Source organism: Aquila chrysaetos, chromosome 2 (assembly GCF_900496995.4).
Source record: "Aquila chrysaetos chrysaetos chromosome 2, bAquChr1.4, whole genome shotgun sequence".
Taxonomy (NCBI): domain Eukaryota; kingdom Metazoa; phylum Chordata; class Aves; order Accipitriformes; family Accipitridae; genus Aquila; species Aquila chrysaetos.
Window position 1 is genome coordinate 43,238,187 of NC_044005.1, and position 19,557 is coordinate 43,257,743.

General features: G+C 42.5%; 1 protein-coding gene across 2 annotated transcripts in view; it reads right to left on the minus strand.

Annotated features, from left to right (window-relative positions):
• Positions 1 to 428: 428 nt before the first annotated feature.
• The window catches only part of ITPKA (inositol-trisphosphate 3-kinase A), a 40,620-nt gene continuing 21,491 nt past the window's right edge, over positions 429 to 19,557 (minus strand). The window contains exons 2-7 of one of the 2 annotated variants that reach the window (XM_030037934.2): positions 15,670 to 15,766; positions 13,265 to 13,478; positions 11,371 to 11,575; positions 6,595 to 6,696; positions 5,484 to 5,555; positions 429 to 4,574 (exon numbers count right to left, since the gene is read on the minus strand). In XM_030037934.2, coding sequence (XP_029893794.1) covers positions 4,371 to 4,574; positions 5,484 to 5,555; positions 6,595 to 6,696; positions 11,371 to 11,575; positions 13,265 to 13,478; positions 15,670 to 15,766 — 894 coding nt within the window. In that variant the 3' untranslated portion in view covers positions 429 to 4,370. The remainder of the gene's footprint in view (positions 4,575 to 5,483; positions 5,556 to 6,594; positions 6,697 to 11,370; positions 11,576 to 13,264; positions 13,479 to 15,669; positions 15,767 to 19,557) is intronic. The other variant, XM_030037939.2, reaches the window with a different exon arrangement.

Here is a 19,557-nt window from a genome sequence, read left to right on the forward strand (position 1 = left end):
AACTCTGCACACAGGTAAGAGGACTCTCTCTTGCTGAGAAGTGTTGACAGTCCTGGAGGGTTGACTGCTTCTTCCCTGGTGCCACACAAAACTGCCGCGTGGAACAGTTAACTGCTCCGAGTCTGCCAAGTGCCTTTTGATGTACAATGTTTTGATAGACTGTAGGCTATAAACTGAGATTTTTGAGACAGCTTACCTCCAAGGAAGCTGTCAAGCTTTGCATGGATCAGGTTCTAAAGCAAACGTACCTAATGGGTTTTGGAACCAAGCTCCAATGTTAGCTTCTAGATGTCTTGGAACTGGTTTTGGTTTAGGAAATGTTAGATGCTAAAGACTAAAAGCACAAGAAATACATAGGTTTTGTCCATTCTCTAAGGAAATTCTTGGAGAAAAGATATTACTGTCCTGTGACCAAATCACAGTGGATGTGTTTTTTCCTTCAGTCTCATTTATTTAGTAGCATACACACTTCAAAGTAACACACACTCAACCAGTACAGTCAATGTCAAACGTGACCATGGTCAGCATTGCATTGTAGTGTTCAGAACGGATGCATGTGGATGATACAGGCCATTTGATCTCAGTACCTTAAGAATAACAAATAATAACACCACCAATTTAAAAAAAAAAAAATAGCAAGAGCCCTCTGAGATACTTAAGGGTTTGGTCCAACTCCCATTGAAATCTTTCCCTATAACAGGAACTGGATCAGATGTTAAGTGAATTCCCCCCCCTGTGTAAAATTAAGAGGGATTTGATTTTTACCACTTTGGTTAAATTTCATCCAAATTTATACCTTTGTGGAGCCCCAACACTCATCATTTTTAAATTTAGCCGATGTATCTCTTTCCTTGTGCATTTCTTTCTATATTGCACCTTCCTCCAAAGAATCTCACAGCATCTTGCAAGCAATAACGAAGGACAGCCTCACACCATTCCTGTGAGGTAAGTAGGTACTACTCCCATCTGCAAAGTGGGAAAAAACTTGAGGCCTAGGCTAGTTGTCCAAGGCCAAAAAAAACCAAGTCACTGACAAAGTTGAGGGAGAGAAGTCCTACCGCTAGATTCACACAGGAATGCAGCAGCTACAGCAGTAAGCATTGCTCCATCTAACTAGTGAGTCTAAAGACCCTGGTGCCCAAGTCAGAGGTTAGCTGTTCAGCACCAAAGTGCCTCTGGGCCAGCATATCTTACCATGCTGTGGAAACACGTGTGCTCTTGGTGTCTCCGGAGTGAGGCAGTATCTCAGCAGGGGCGTTAAAGAACTACATTCTGGACTTGTATGTGAACAAGTACCTTGGTTATCATGCATCAACTCATCTATGTTACATGCCTGTGCAAAGGCATCATGTTGACTCTCTAGTAAATATAAGCTTATTCAAGGCAACTTACTCCATCGTGAAAGGCAGCAATACTGCTTCCTCACACTAGCAAGTGAGCATACACAGACAGGCTCCATTGCAGTCCTACACTTGCTGGTTGCCAATGAAAAGCTGCCTCCTTTTCTCCTTCCCCAGAACAGCAGCAGCCAATTGTGGTTTCTTCCCTTCTAAGCCCTTAGCAAGCCAAAGGGCCATTTCAAAACTAACTTGCTAGAACTATTTATCACGTAGAATGAGTTTGCAGACCAAGGTCTGCTATAGCAGAGGTTTTCTTTTTTTCCCCTGACCTTTTCAACTACTGCAGAGGAATAGATTATTCTCTGTTTCCCCCCCCCCAAGACCACATACTGCAAAACATCCAGGTGCTAGCAGCAGTTGTTGGTTTTTTTTGAAGCTACTGGTACCACATTGCTTCTAGTTCCCCTTCGGAAGTGGACAGTCATTCCAGAAGTTTGTCTCAAATTCTCACCTGACATTTGAGCATCAACTTTTACCTTCTAAATGTCCCCTCTAGAAAAGAAGTGCAAAAGATTCACATATGTGGTAACACAAGAAAGAAATTTAACTCAGAATTCATTAGTAGTTTGCCTAATTAATCTTCAATCACCTTAACAGTCTCATTTCTAACTTTTCTAATTTTATTTTTTTTATTATAGTAGGACTGCTTGCAATTGCAGTCTCATAGAAAAGGTATTGTTATTAAAGTCCTCCCCTGTGAGACCTATTTACTTCCTATTCTCCTTAAGCACTGCTAACCAACGGCTTACCTGCTGGCTGCAGGAAAGAAGGAAGACTTTTTTTTTTTTTTTTTTAAATTGTATGGAATTTACCACAGATTAATTTGTCATCTCATAACAGTTCAAAAGTTAGGAGGCATCTGGAATGATAATATCTGTGCACTCTATTGAAGGCTTGCTGTCACTTAAAAAAAAAGGTGTAAACTCTCTGAAACATCCAAGTGGAAAACTCATTAACATACTATCAATCATGAAAATAAAACTGAGAGGGACTCTGGGAGGCCACAGAAGTCGGAACTGCAAAAATAATTACCAGTTTCAAACAACTTCTGTTTTAGGATGAAATGTTTCCAAGTGTCATTACTTCCTACAGAATACCCACTCTATGTCATCTTTTAGGTAACAACTAAGCTTGAATTTTTAATACTGCTGTTTTGTTTAGAGATGATGAAAAACTCATTAAATCTGACTGATCTCTTAGTACAGTAGTGTGTTATCTAAAGGAACTCCTTTAAGAAATTATTTTAGGCTCTCCAATTCTAATTACAATTGTTATAGCTAGATTTCATTCCAGATCCAGACTCTACAGTCTTTTTTGGCTCATGATCATGATTATTATTGAAATAGCAGTTTCCCAAAGCATGGAGTCACCTTCATATATCCTAAAGTTCTCAGAATCTCTCCTGAGCACAGGACACCAGGAAAAAGACAGCAATTTCTGATCAATGTGCATTACTGGCTTTAGATGTTGAAAGGGGGATTAACAATCAAATAGTAATATAAGTCTTGTCCTCATTTTGAAAACTGCATCATCACATTATTAATGTTAAAACCTGGAATGCTAGTGAACATGTGAATACTGATAGTATTTATACTGCTAGTATTTAAAGAACTGTTCAAGTGACTAGAGGCAACCAACAGAGAAGGTATGTGAAGTTATTACAAGAAATCACATCAGTCTTTCTTGGTTTTCACCAAAGCACTGTGAATTTTCTGTGGCTGTGCCTGGGCCACGGCAAAAGAAGAATGAACCACAGGTGGCCCTGTGATTCCAGATGGGGACTCAGGGATGCGATATAGTGACATTCCTTCCCCCAAACTGCCCTGAGTTAACAGCTGATACCGTGGAGGAAGGATGCCTGGGAATTATCTCATCATTAGTGTAGTGCTGTGAATGGAGAAACATTACCTTCCTGATTGCTGCACCAGTCTACACACTTAAGTGGCAGCATTGTATTTGGGAACAGGAACATGGCTAAGAAGTCACATGCATTAGGAGACAGTCAAACCATGACCTTAAGAGATCACAGTGGTTGCTGGCTACTAGTGCGTGCGTGTGTGTGCACGTGTATAGGGGTTTTATCTTCAAAAATAAACAAACCTTGGAAAAAACCCTTAGTTCCCTGGTCCACGTGCAAAAGAGTCATTACTGATTTTCAGAACTGCAGTTCAGCTGCAAGAGGCCAAACTTGCCAAGCTAGGCACTTTTCCAACAGCCCACCCAGTCTGAAAGTCAAATGTTTTTGGAGACAATAGGCTGCTATTCTCTCCCTAGAGTATTTGTAATCTCCTGAGAGGCTACATAAAAAACAAAGGCTGTTCTTGGACAGAAGTGAATCGAGGCTAGGGAAGAGGAAGAATGGTCAACAGCAGTTACCACATCCAGCCACTACAAATCGCTGTCTCCCTTTGCTCCAGGTTTCTTGTGATTATCACCCATTTCCACCTTGTGCACACTGTAACACAATGCAGCAGAAGTTGTTGGTCCAACATACGGTGTACATAGGAGCAAGGAGACTTGGAATTAGGGGAGAAAAAAACCACTCTTGCTGGTTTCAAAACTACGCAGTTCCCTGAAAAATTGTTATTCCTACCCTGAATCCCCAAGCACTTGCTCTGGTTCACTAAGAGGTAATCTGGAGTCCCATCTGTTTGCCAGAAATGAAAATCATTTTGGTTTACCATGTAGACCTCTTGACTCATGCTGGTGTGATTCCTGAGTATGGAGATCTTCATTCTCTGAGGACCAGTCTGAAGTTAGGCTGGTGCAATACAGACCAATCTGGAGTTATTTAGGTTCATAGAGGGCTGATGCAAAGTCATTTTGATCACTAACTGCTGGGTTCTGGATGCAGCTCCCTCTGCACTGATGACCTCAGGAGTTTGGAGGGAGTTAAAGGTTTCTTTCTGAGTGATCCCAGTAGAGCAGAAAGTTACAGAGAAGCCCTGCAAGTTTTGTGCCAATCTCAACTCATCTTTCAGTGATGCTTTCCAAGATGCCAATCAAATTGTCCAACCCCAACAAGTACCCATCCTCCCTGTTGCCTTCTTGCCAGGGGATCCTGTGATCCAGTGTCTGCCCATCAGGGAGAAGAGTGGTCTTTCCAAAATCGATCAGCCAGACATTGGCATTCCCACTGCCATCATGTACAAAAAGTAGTGAACTTCCAACAACCTGGAAGACAGATTGAGATGATGTGGTTAAAAACACATCTTAAGCTCTCCCCATCACTTAACATTTCCCACTAAGAAGATGACTTCCTCTAATAACCTTCTCACCTGTGACCCAACAGACTTTTGGCCTGCACTTATACACTGACAATTTACATGCCCCATTTGCATAACCATACCAATCAGTAAAGTATAAATAGGTAAGTAGATGGGAAAAGGGACCCAGTAAACAAAGGGAAGAAAAGCAGTTCTCCAGCTCACTTGGCAGGAGATCTCAATTTGAGCAATCCAGCAAAAGCCAGTGACTACTTTCAAAGAAAGACCATGACCCATGATTAACAAAAATGCTTCTAGCAACAAGAGGAATTCAACAAGGAGAAAAAAAAAAAAAGCCTGATCTCAAAATCTTGAGCTGTAACAAGCAGAACTTACAATGCTAGTGATGCCTTCTCCACAGCAAAGCATACAAGGAGAACATACAGAGCAGAATTATACAGTGTTTCAATGTAAATCCAGTATAACTAATAAAACCTTCATTGTCAAACTATAACTGAATGCTACTGTACCAAATGCAAGCTTCCACATTACCATTCCTCTGAAAAGATTCCCACTGGAACACACCAAGATTAGAGAAACCACAGGAAACTGGTAGTAATAAACCATTCCCTGCAGTGGCCCAGAGCTGTTAAGTGCTGGGATGTTACAAAGATGGGAAGAAGATTTATTATTCCTCAACTGGTTTAGTTTTCTGTATCGTTGTGGTGGAGGGTTTGTGGTATCTGTGTTGTTAACATATATTAGTTTTCTTCTACCGCAAACTCCTTTCTACTAATACAGCAGGCTATTCCGAGGTACATCTGAATTGCCAAACAAAGCAGCAATGCACCTCCACAGCATTACACTCACTGCTCACCTCATGTCGCTTGAAGAAGTCTGAGGACTCAAGAATGATATGAATTTCCTGCAGACGCCTGAGGTATTTTTTCTGGAGGAAGAGGAAAAAAAAAAACAACCCATAAACATTTAAGTAAAGAATGAATGAAGATACTATGTTTACAAGAGTCAATGTAATGAAGAGAGGATGTTAATTTTAGGCTAGAAGTCCTTCAAAACAACAGGTTCATCATTTGAAAGTCAATCTGAAAATACACTTCAACAGGCTTTCATAGGGAATGAACAGACTGGAGTTCCTCTGCTGCCTGTGTTACACCAAGCATACTTCTCTGTCTTGCTTTGGATGCAGTGAGACTTTCTGCATCCCTTTTTTTTTTTTCTTTTTAATAAAGAGAAAAAAATTTCAAGCAATTAAAAATCTTTCAGTCCTCCACAGTGAAAAGAGAATGAAATTGTGTTAGAGAGACAAGGAGCTCCAGCCAGGGCAGGACAGGGCAGGTGGAGAGATTAAAAAAAAAAAAAAAAAAATCAAGGCCTAATGCATAAAGCTTTAGTATACATTTTTAATGCTGCCCTGTGTTACCAGGCATGCTCCCATGCTCCTCCTGGAGGGCTAATCTGCCTTCATAAGAGCTTCTACACTGCAGCAAAACACTATGGCATCCTTTGAAGTTCCAAAGACAAGAGACACGTTATGCCATCTACCATATGCCTGCTGTGCTACCTGTGAAGCAGCATACAGGAATTGCTCTTTGAGGCAAGTCTCACACATCGGAGCACAGCCAGCCACCGATCTCACTTCCTGCCCCCATGCTCTGGTTTTATCCTCTCCAGACTGAATTCCCAAATCACACGTTTTCCTGCCAACACAATACTTGCTTAGACATCATCATCCCTCTGATGCATCTAACACCCATGGTCGAAGCTGATGACAAGCCATAAATCAGCCTGACTGACATTTTGCTAGCATGAGGAACTCGGGGTGAACTCATGGCAAGAGCTGACAGAACTGGTCTCAGCCAACTACTTCTCACAGCCCAGCGAGTCCCCATGTCCACTCCATCTGCTGCATGGCCCTGAAGCAAGTTCATTGGGTCAAAGATCAGTGAACCTGAAGAGTTCAGACTCACCAGAATAGTTGTGTTGCCCTCAATGAATTCCACAAAAACCTGTAGAACTTGCTCCTGTGTCTTCGTAGTTTTGAAGTTTGTGTTACATGTTCCATCTGCCTTCTGCACAAAAACGCACAGAGACCATTATATGACACACATATCATTCCCCTCATCAGTCAACCCTCTTGAACCATCAACAGCTCAGCTCTTGCTAACCAGATGAAAGTGAGTCGCTGCACAGGAAGAGAGTAGATGAACCAAGCAAGAAGTGGAGGAGAAAAGATACAAAAGCTGATTGGATAACTTTAAATGGCACTTCCTTTCCCGTTGAGTGCAGTTAGTAAAAACACAACTCATGATATTACCAGCTTGCAGGAGGGTTTTCTCACACAGCAGTACTAGCAAAAGTTCAATGGGGCAAACCACAGTGACCTCTTTGGTTGTTCTCTCATCTAGCTTGGTGTAGTCAAACCCTGGCTGGGAGTGTAAGGGGACATTTTCAAACCCAATTTTACTAGCTCTTTTTGTTTGGTTTTTATTTGTTGTTGTTTTTCAGTGGGGAAATCAAAGAATTGTGGTTAAGACTCAGTTCCCAATATACCTTTGCACATTAATGTGACCCAGAAGTCACAGAACGGAAAGCTAGTTGCAGACAAGAACAACTCGGGATTTGCAATGCTAGCAGTGACACAAATCCTGGCACTGACAAAGCAGGTGTGTGAATTTTGGCAAAGGACAGTGCAGTCATGCTTATATCCACCGGGGTCCTGGAGAAATTCAGAGTATTTTTGTTCTAGCAGTAAGGCTTAGGACAGAAGCATCCTGCTACTGAAAAAGCTAGTCTTTTTACGTGCTAATAGTGACCAGTTTGTGCTTGTGGAGCTACAAGTAAGTAAGAACAGTGCATGAATCAGAGGTATCTGTCAACATAGACTATATGAATATGCATTTCTCCAAGAACATCCCTGTTGCTTCAAGAGACACAAATACAAGCTTTCAGGACATGCACGTAAAATACAGCAATTATTGCAGTTGGTAGCCTGTATCCACTAAAAGCCTGCAGGATTACCAAACTGTATTCCTCTCCATTGTATCAGTCCAATGAAATCCCTCATTTCCATTACAAGAGTAAATCAACAGGTCATCAAAATGTGTTCCCTCCTACGTGTTAGAAGTCACTGCACCAAAACTGGGTAAATTCAGCTCCAGTCTCAGCAGGTGAAACACTATTTACTCCACAGCAGAATTCCGCTCCTAGTATATACACACAAAAAAAAAATCCGATAATGCTAAATTTCCAGATTTATCATGCAAGAGAATGAACTGACTGAATGGCAAAGCCATGCAGAACAGCCTCCCACCTACCAGACTTTCTAGCAGCAGAATAAACAGAATTTTATTCCAAGGCTGTGGGCCAGATACAAGTGTGGCATGTCAGCCCGATGAGATGTGTAAGTTATGCAAGAGAAGTTCAGCAGGTAGGCAGTGAAAGTTAGGAGCCATCTGATCTGATGTGTGATAATACTCAACAGCACATAGAAATTTGGAACTTAGTCTGATGCCTCGTACCTCTTCACTGGAGTAAGGTTGTTCTAAAAATAGTTTCTCCCCATGCCCCAAATCCCAGAACAAAGTCTGGAATAGCTGCTCTGTGTACCCTTTTCATCCTTTTTTGTCTGGAAAGACCAGTTGCTTGCTTCCCTGTTGTTTACAAACACTTTTATGATTTTTTTCCTTTGCAGTGGTTGGCAGGAAGCGTAACTGCTGCCTGTCTTTACTTGCTGTAAACAACGTCCAGATTTTGAATGACACCATCCCTCATATTCTATCCCAGGTCTCTGCAACAACTCTGCATGTGCCTGTTCCCCAGGAGGCGCTTGCCTGACTCGCTCCTTGAAGTCGTACCCTTGTCAAGGCCTCCACATACATTCCTGCACAGCAGAGCAGTCCATTGCACAGTGCAGCTAGCGGGCCACTTGCAGCACTTCTCATGAGATGTGACAGCGACACAGCTAGCAGGTTTGGGAGCTCCATAAAATAGTGCTACCTATCTTAACCTGTGTGGTCTTGCTCAGATTCCTCTGCAGACTTCCCTTAGAGGGCTCTGGGTTAAGGTTGTGACCTAAATGGATTCACAAAGATTTATGAATCAAATATGTCCTCCTGGGAAAATGGCTATCCCTGATATACAGCTAAAGGAATGGTACCAAAGGAAGAAGTAACTTCCCAAACTGCAGAGAGATTCAGTACAGAATGGGAAGCCAGAACTCCTGATTCTCAGCCCCATGCATCTCTGCTTTGCAAAACTATTAGCTTAGGTGCTGTAGAGACAATGTTTGTGATGCCTAGCCTTTAGACAGCCCCTTCCAGAGAGGAAACCTGCATTCTGAATCTGACAGGCACAAGAGACTGAGTGTCAGGTGCCAGCTGTAAGGAATCCCAACAGTTCAAACTATTTTTGATAAGAGGAAGAGTGACAAATCCCAAAAATGAACCTGACTTGATTTCAGAGATATGGAAGCAAAGCAAGGAAGAGATGGATCAACCTAAAGAGAAAAGGTACCCCACTGACGAAGAAGGAGTGCATATGGTGAATCAGATCTCATTTACTGGCAGCCACTTCACAGAATGGCTTCTATGATTTCACTTTCTTTGCTTCTGCTTCCTACTCCAGCAGCCACAGGGCAGGAATATTTCTGAATGACCAAACCCAACATATCTGCTCGGCTAACTCCAGGAGTTATCAGTGCACTCAGGGAGAACCCCCCCCTTTTCTCATCAACCACTAGCTGGCACCACTGATCCTTATAGGCTCTCCTCTCAAAAGTGGGATCTCTGCAGCATGGCTTTGCTTTTCTGCAAATACACAGAACTGGATGTACAGTTCAGCTATAGTGAAACAGTGTAGGGAGTACTGACTAGCTGTATTGCTTGAACAACATACTTTGTCACCATTTCTTCATGTAAAAAAAATAAGAGAATGACACCTACATCCCTCATAACAGCACATGGAGATAAAGGAAAAGGTAACATACTGCAGTACTCCACAGCATTTCCTGTGCTTCATCAAGGATTAAGTATTTGTGTCCCATTTTGCACAGTTAACAGCATTATCTCAACAGAGGGAAACATCATGCAGTCTGTGTGCCATACTGCTCCTACCCACCTCTGATAACCAACCAAACCACAAAGAAAAAGCCAGGAGGTTTTTCTGGAGCTTCCCTGTGCTCCCTTAGCTCAGTCACTCTCCATGACTCAACATAAATCTGTACGTCTTCTACCCTGACCAACTATCTTTCCAAAAACATATGTAAAAGGTCTCAAGATCATCTGAGTTTCTGATTCTATTACACAGGGCATCCAAAGACCTAAGTGGTATAGGAATAAAACAGATATCTTGACAACATCATTAGATGGCTAAAGGGCAAGACGGGAAGTGTCTTGGCTGGATGGGAGCCAGATCATCTACCACCCAGACAGCTCCTGCGTGAGGATGCCTGTGTCTAACAGCCAGGAGTGGGTGGCACAGCGTACAGGGGGCCAGCACAGCATGAGCTGGAAGCCCTAGTTCCTGTATCACAGCAGGAGAATCTGTGAATGAGGAAGGGAGAAGACAACACAGGGAAGCAGAGAAAAAAGGGGTGTTTAAAGAGCCTCTGCTCGTCAGCGTCACCCTCTTTTACCCCTTCCTTCTTCCTATGTGCTTGAACTATGAAACAGAAGCAAAACTAATCCCGATTATAATTTACAATGTCCTAACATACCTAAATTAAACATATATGGTCTGGGAACATCCCGAAATCACACAGGGTAACCCGCACTAACTTCTTCATAGCTGTCCCGTCATGGGCTTCAAGTAACAAATACTCATCCAGGGTATGGGTGGGTTTGGGCAGCTCTCACCATGCTCTGTGCTGCTACAGGTACACCACTATCTAAAGCCAAGTGGACTAGTTCAAGGCTAGCTGTGACAGGCCTATGCAAGCAGAAAGCACACTTCTGGATTCCAGCAAGCGTTAACATTTAAGTAACCGAGTCAGGTGGCTGATATTCTGAGAGTAGGGCCTAATGGGCTTCTGGGTAGGTATCTGACATCGCCATGGGGCACAACAAATATAAAGAATTAATGGGTATGAAAGAAAATTGCCAAGGTTCTTCTCTGGCTGTAAGGTAGTATCCTAGGAATGGTTTAGGGGCACAGACTTATCGATTGAGAACAGCAGATAGACTTTGTTGACAGAGAAATTTTATTTTTGGTTGTTTTGGCTTTATTCCAGCTCCATCTATACTGGATATTGCCATGTATTTAAAAGGAAAAGGGGTTTCCTCAATCCCAAGAATATCTAAGCTAATACTTTTAACATGCCTTGCAAATAAACATAACTGGAACAAAACCACTTTACTGTGATTGGAATAAATATGTATAGTTCCTGGATAAAAAAGAAGTAATTGCATGGGGAGAGGCAGTTATTTCTTCAGCTCTGAATTCTTCCTTATAACAGTCTCATTTTCATTCTATGTACACTGTGCACCTGCTTGAGTCCTTCCTGCAATGTCTCTGTGGTTGAACCAAGTATGGCTGATGTGCATTTGATGCTTAATTTCATTGACACTACTCTATTACAATTACAATGGATGCTTTAAAAACACAATACACTGAACTCTCTGGTTTCAGTTAGTGCATTTTCACATAAACCTTTGGAAAACCTGGCTACTGCTGTGCACTAGCTTTTTGATTAATCAAAAATCAAACAAAGCTTGGTCTCCAAGAACAGGCAGAAGTGAAACTATTACCTTAATCCCTTCAATCCTGAAGCCCAGGTTGGCACTAGAGCTGATGGTTTCCCTCCACTGCATGTATCGGGGTTTGGTGACAGCATGCTGGGCATTCTCTTCAGCTGTGGGAGCAAGAGGATCCACTTCAATCATTTTCTTGTACATGTCCTTACGCAGCTTTGGTTTCTCACGGGCCTTAGTCAACTCTTCCTCCAGGTACGTCCTGCAAAAACGTCACATCCCAACAAAACTATAAGGACTCCCCAAACATTTCTTTTTACAACTTATAAACTGGCCTCAAGAAATGTCAACCAGGAAAGTGAGTGTTATCATTACCCCAGTTTTGCTTATGGGGAAACTAAAGAACACAGACTAATGACTGTGCAGGCATATTTAGCGAAACAGCCGCAGGAATCGGGAATTGTGTCATTCGCTTCTTGTTCTAACCATACCTTAACTTACTGTTATATGTTATTGTTATGTCCTGCTTACAGAATGGGAGAAAGCTGAACTCCTACTGTGTCATGAAATAGAACTGTATTTTAAGAGAACAGTTAGGAGAGATCACTTACAATGAAATCAGAAGCAAATAGGGCTGCTGAAGTCTTACTGTCTTCTCTCTCCTCAAAAAAAACATAACGTGAGCCATGTGCGATTTTTTTTTAGGCCTCAGAACGCAATTAAGGTTTTACTTAATGCATCGCAGTGAAAGACAGAATCATTCTTCATATAGTAAAAATTAAAGAGTAAAGCAGATTATCTCAGCAGTTCCAAACCAGAAGAGGTTAACTAAGAACAGGAAGGTGAAGGGTGACAACCTTCCACGTTTTGCTGTTATCACTCAACCTGTTAATCTGGTAACCATTAGAAAGGCACTATGCATGTTCTCTACATTCCACTGGACTCCTAAAGCTTGCACTTTGTCAGGTGCCTGCAATATACTTTCTTCATCACAGCATAATAAACCAGGCTGGTGTTTACGAGATGCTGTCACTCATTACCAGAATGTCACCTACTTTGAATAAAATATGTACTGATGCAAATCCTTCTCCTCTTTCTTCCGGGCATACCAATGCTATACATTTCTACTCTGATTTAGCTGACAATTCATTTAAGGTTTTGCATCTATTTGAAAAGGCATGTCTGCAGTCCTGTAAGTTGAATAACTCATTTATGACAGTAACTTCTGAGAATCTGAGCTGGCAGCCAAAAGATTACTACGACAGTTCATACCTCTCTGTACTGTTACTCCAGGCTCTCAACAGATTCCTTATCTATTTGTTATGCTTAGATAACATTTTTGAGGTTTTCCTCTTAATCACAGACAAGAAGAGGAAAAGAAAGTGAGAATCTGGAGAACAAGGTGATAGCATCATGGAGACGTCAGAGTAGGGAAAAACACAGGTCAGTCCTGAGCAGATGGTCAACTTTTTTCTTTACAGAAAAGATCAATATCAGTGAAGACTCATTCAAGTGTTGGAAATGGGCTTTCACACTGCTATTCAGTCATTTGCATTTGGAGATGGGAATTTTACTCTTTGTGAGGTTTTTTTGAATCACTGCATACACAAAGATTAAATGAACTGGCAGTGAATGAATCATGTAATTTTTTTTCCCACGTATTATCAGGCCACTGCAGAGAAACTTTGTCTTAAATTGCCCCTGAAAATTTCTCAATGTGGATAGTTTTTGAGGCTATAGATCAGTTAGCTTCCAGAGTCCATGTACAATCAGGCTACAGTGGGACATACTCTCCTCAGGTTGTCCAAGACGACTGCCATACCAACACCAGGTTGTCTGGACTGAATCCCAAGGCTCCAAAAACATTACCAAACTCCTCCAGACAGATCACATCCCCCCTTCTTTCAAATGCATTTGGGTTAGAAAGCACTTTCTCTTTCATGTACCCCACCTGATCCCCATCTTGCAGTCCATCACACAAGGCCCTTCAAAATCAGTAAGCAAGTCATCCAGCTGAATGTAGCTCTCGCCATCTCTCTCCACCACACCATGGAAGCAAGGGACACAGGAGCGTAGTGGGTCTTTCATCAATCTCTCAAAACACTCCTTTTCATTCTCTGAGAAGCGTTTGAGAATCTTCCCACTATCAGCTGCCTTGAAACTCCCTAAAAAAGAAAACCAAACACATGCTGACAAGACTGACCTGCAAAAAAGAAAAACACCATCCCCCACCACTCCAGCTTCATCTACCTCGGCCTCATGACACCAGTTAACGATTTCTCCTGAACAGAAAAGATAACATGCCTTTCATAAAAAATAAAATACCCAGGACAAACACAGCCGTTGGCAGTGAAAGTCCGTTTGGATACATTCCCATGTCAGAATTTACAGCTTTAAGGAGTGCAGCTGCTCCAGGCCATCTTTTTTTTTTTCCATGCTAAACTCTTTGTTAGGATATTAAAACACTACTGTACTTACTAAAATGCACAGGAAGAAGCCACACGCCAGAATTCATTAATCCTCTGACAGGCTATTTTAAAGCTGCGTAACACTGCCAGTGTTGGCTTTGTCCTTAATCCTCACATAGGGTATACCTGCTGAGCGTGTACATACCGAGACGGAACGGTCAATCAGTGATCGTTAAACAGCCATGAACAGGCCAGAAGCCAAGCACTGCCCTTTCTACACACACATACACACACACGCTGTGACTGCGCATGCCTGTACCTCCAGGTACTGCCTCTCCTCCGGAGCCCTGCTAATCTGCAGGTACAGCCTGTAGTGCAATTGGTTTTTTACAACCCTGTGTCTGAATAGTATCCAGTACAAATAACAGCCTGCACAGACCAAGATTGGCAGTAATTAGACTCCAGCTGTCTAGAATCTCCTGTCCAGATGCTCTCCTATCCTGCAACATGCCAATAACATCTGAGGAAAGTACACCTTTCATTCTGAGGTACCCTTTAGTCTACGTGACATAAAATAGGTGCCAAAGTAGGAGCCTCATTAATCCTGGGGTTAGCACTCAACTTCTACCACAGCAGAATCCTTCAGCCATTGCAAACTGGTTCTTCTCTGACAAATCCTAGAACCGGCACTGCCTCAGCACAAGGGCAAAGGTGGTGATGACCCAGGTTTTAGATTAGAAAGAAATTGTCATATCAGAGAAGAACAGCTGCAAAAAGTATGGACTAAATGCAACCACAGAAAACTATCTGAAGCAAACTGGAGCAATATCTCTCCTAATCAACTTCTAGTAACCTCTTAACCCTCCTCTTCCACCCTAGTACACAAGCCTCCAGAAGGGTTATGATTACATGACCAGTGCATCACTCCACACAGATCAAGCCAACCCCATACACACTGTGATAAAAACTGCAATAAGACTGGGTCATCTTGGCATTCTGCATGATACAAGTCAGCCCCACCAATACCACTGTGCAAAACGCAGCTACTCCATTTCTAGGACTAAATACATTTCTCTGTACAGCTTTAAAGTGCACCATATTAGTGCATTAGCATATAAAGAGGTGGTTCAGGTACTGCATTAAAGCACGATGCAGCGTAGGTGCCTGCCCACATGTGTACTAATAAACCCCGCACTAGCGCTTTAGGAACAAGGACTGCATAGGAATTAAATGAAGCACGAGAGAAGCAAACTTGATGACTTCTCTTTGTTGTTTTTTTTGCCTTACCAATGAAACAAAGCCTACATCAGGAGCACACTTACCAACTTCTACAGACACAAAACTAGAACCAGCTGACTGAGCTGTTCCTTGCACTCATACAGTGAACAATGATGGACTCGCAATGCAAACACCTCGTCAGCAAGTCAATTTTCACCAGATTTGTTTTCCACCCAAGCGCTTACATCCAGATGAGGGGTTTGGGGCTGGTATTTGAAACACTGTCCTTGCCAGGGCTGAGGCGCATACAGGTACAGGCAGTAACCCTTCCCTCTAGGGAACTAACACACATTGGCTACTCAGTCAAGAAAGATGATCCCATACCACAACCAACAGCAACAGATAGACTAGGGCTTCAACTCCCCAGTCCCTCTTCTTTCCCTCTAACACACATTTTACATATATCACCTTACAAGGATGCATCAGGAGCCTGGCCCTTCCCCACAGTCTGACCATTGCTTCTTTGCTCATCTCATCATTCAGGTATATCGCTTCCCCTTCCCTATCCCCACCACAACAGAAAGAAAGATGTTCTAGTTCACAGATTTATGTGATACTGCCTGCTTCCTTTTTACGTGAAAGAAGGAAATAGAGAAACACTGAAACACTGTCTCCCTTGCTGCTGCCATTCCGACTCAAGAGACAAACACATTGAAGATATCCATCTCACCTGTATGCCCAGCCAGCTGCACCCATGAGTAGCGTTTCTTGAAGGGGCTGATGACTGGCAAGTTAACCATGGTTTTAATTGTATGCCACGCCTTTTTCTGGAACACAAAGAAAAGAAATATTTAAGTTGGGCAAAAGCTGAAATCCTGACATGCCACAAACGTACCACATAGCTTCATACACATTGAATTGTTCCTCACTAATTTGTAAGCGCTCAAAGGTGGAACCACAAAACAGATGTTATGATCATCGTTGGAAAAATATGCACATAAAACCAAGAACGGACAAATATTTAAATATAATGCCCTACCATCCACAAGATAGCCGCCTGCAAGAAATAAAAAAAAAAATTAAAAAAAAAAATCATACTGCACGTCACAGGCCTGTTCTTAGCCACACCTGACTCTCTCCGTGTCTGAGTCATGCAGTATGCGGACAGCGGATGCTGAACGCACACTTATGCACATTTCAGTTTCCGTGAGACATGAACATAAGCTGTTTGCCACTGTCATCAATACTTCCTTCATCATCACCCCATGATTAACTGCTTTCTCCGAGTCAACAGGTGAGTCTTACTGTGACAGATGCATAGAAAATGGATCTCTAGTTAGACACGGAGGTCACTCAGGTCCCTCAGTGCCCATTGACAGTGTGCTGTAGAGTCTACTCCAGGTCATGGATTTTCCTGCTCCCTCCCCTCTTTCCCAATCTTGTTACTTTTTAACAAAGCTGGGCATTGCTCTGGCCACCTTTGGCTGCCCCACAGTGCAGCTGTCTGGGTACCCCTGCAGGCAGATAGGGAAACAGAACAGCTGCTCACAAACAGCAGCTGAGTGCTCTGTTGAAAAGGCAGAAAGGAAAAAAAAAAAAAAAAGTAGAAAGTGAAAAAAAGTCTTGTGCTCTGGAACTGAAACCCAGGTGGGAGAGAACCACAGCCCACTGGCGTTCATGTTACACTCTGAGGGATCCCAAAGTGCTTTACAAACAAGGACAGCAGGCCCATCTCTTCTGTCACTGGAACATGATACCCTGCTGGAGAAAAAAATGGAGCTACATAATATTCACGCACAACGTAGTGCTGAGGCTTTTTTGCTGAGATCAAGTATAGTTGGGGATTAGGCTGCCTTTACAGAAGTGCTTATCAATGGCCTAACTGGGATTCACCAAAATCAATGGGAGGCATTGATTTCACTGAAAATGAATTTAGGTCATGCTCAACACCTGAAAAATCCACCTTCAAAACCACCACATCTTCTCTAGCAGGAATACTGATCTGACGATTTAGGTGCTTAGGATACCCAATTTTTATTGTCTTGTACACTATACTGCTACAGAAGTGAAAAATACAAAAAGTGAAATTGCAGGCAATGATACACAGGCAAAACGTAGCTCTCCAGATCACACTGACCTGGCCACGCTTCCCCAAACTTGTTCACTTATATCACGTTTCTTACAAGGTATCCTCTAGCAATGTTGGCCACTGTGTGAGGGCAAAACCCTGCAGCTATCTTAGAATGTATCAAGAGGATACGTGAACTCACAGATGCAAGCGATCTTTCTTTTAAGGATTTGTCTTCACAAGAAAGTTTTAAGTTATGCTGCTGTCATAACAATATAATCACCATATGAGCATACTTACTCTGAAATAAGATTGCTGCTTCCTATTTAACTAACTTTGGTTTTGAACGCAGTTCAAACTGAAATGAAGTCACTCTTAGTCTGATAGAAGTGCCCCCATGCAGCAGTAACACTTTTGAAAACATCCTGTGACAGTGAGAGGAAGCATCCAAAGAAAATCCTGGATGTTTGAGACTCATGAAGACTCAGTTGCACTTACTGCAACTCCACAGATGTTACTAACTCTAGCTAAACTCCAGTTTCATAACTACCTTCTACAGGTTTAAATGACCCTTTGATATTCTATATTATTTGCCTTAAGTTGTTCCAAACTGCAACCCTGCAGTGCTAAACAGTGACTTGGCTCTATCACAGAGCTGGCTGCTGTTTAGTGAGGATGAGACACTCTTGTACACCACTTATAAATGTCCCTAGCCTCCTTCTGCAGGAAAGTGCAATGTAAATATTCTTATTCAAGTAGCAAAGATAAATTACATTTGTATAGTCTATTTGCCAGATTTAACTGATAGCAGAAGCCCTTTAGTCTACTCTGCTGCTTCTACTCCAGAGGGACACAGCCCCAAGTTATTTAAAGAACAGTTGAAAGTAAACACCATTCTAAATTAAAATGATCCCTTTGAATGTTAACTCCTGCCAAAGATTTAGTTTTTGAAGATTCCAGCCCAATTTTCAGGGTACCACTGCTTTTTCCCCATCCCTTAATCAGAAGTCAGCATTGCTCCATAACTCTCTCCTAAAGATCCTATACTCTCATTACGTCCCACTCCTAACAAACTGCATCCTGTCTCCCAACAACTTGTCATACTGCTATATCCAGAAGTGATAAGAAGCACAGGTTTTCAAGGAATGCACATCAACTGTCAATGCAACACCACACTCCAGTGGTTTTCCTGCCTCCCAGCTAGCCCTAAGAAGCTGCAGGTTTTATTTGTATTGTGGGTGTGAAGAAGAGACAATGGGCCAAATTCAGCCCCAGCTCAAGTGGACTTTGGCTGCTTAGGTTACAGCTCCCTTGAATGAATATGTTTAAACTACTCATCCAACAAGCAGACGCAGACTTTTTTTTTTTTTTTTTTTTAATTTTAAATAATCTCCTCTCAAATCTTTCCCCCCGCAAGACAGGGCAAGCATGAGGCTCCAGCCAGAGGGAAAGAATTGCTTCCAGACCCGTCCCATGGGGTGTGCTGCCACCAGCAGGGGTTCAGCAGTTGCATCTTCCTCTACCGCAACTTCCAGTCTCCCAGCTCACTCAACCCCGGATGCAAATTGCCAGGAGGCAAACAGGGCTGCATGCTGTTGGAGCAGTGGTGTGAGTGGGATGATGAAAACTTTGTGTGCCTGCTGTAGGAGGAATCTTTCTCACTTCTATTTCTAAAGCAAGATCTCTTCCCCTTTGTTAGCAATGGTATTATGTGCTTTTCAAATCACTGCTTTATGCTGCAATGGCAGAGGACTGCTACCACTGCCCATCTGTATTTGCAGTCCATATCTCCCTCAGTCCCTGTTTGTTCTAGATTGCTGCTCAGTCTTCCTTGATCTTTTGCTCTGCCTGGGTTTCTCCAAGCCCTCATTTCTTCTAGATTCCCAGCCAGTGTATGCTATTCACATATATGCAGGGAAAACTCAGATATCTCTGTATCAGGATTGCCTGAATCAGATGCCCTTGACATCACCAATGTTGGTTTATATGCTTCTTGAGATCAATATACTCAAGAGTTTTCCAACAGGAAAAAGGAAACCATTCCAAAAGGGCCAATAGGCAAACGTGAGAAATATTAACATTCTTAGATCCAGCATGTAAGTTACTCAGTGTGAACTGTAACTGACACACTATATATATATCTTCCTAAGAGATAAAAGGTGTGAGATGCTCAAGGGGGGAAAAGCTAGTTTCCTGCCAATGGGTCAGCCTGTGTGATGGGCTGTGCCACTGGAATTGTGTCCCTGGTAGCAAACAAACAAAAATTCAGGGGAAGAGAATGGGAGAACTGATGCCTGCAATGCAGCCGCAATGCATACAAAGGATTGTGGCTTGGTATCTGACATTGATTTGTGTTATCTGGATTACTCTTTTGAATCACTCTTCTCAATTGGAAGCACAGCACTGAAGAGCAGCACACATCCAGGCAGCAGATGTGGCAGACTTGCTTTGTGTTAGCACTGGCATATGCAGACAAGATGCTGGCCAGATGAGGTATTCCCAACCTACTCAACCCTGGATAAAGGTAGCTGTTGCCATCATATCTATCCA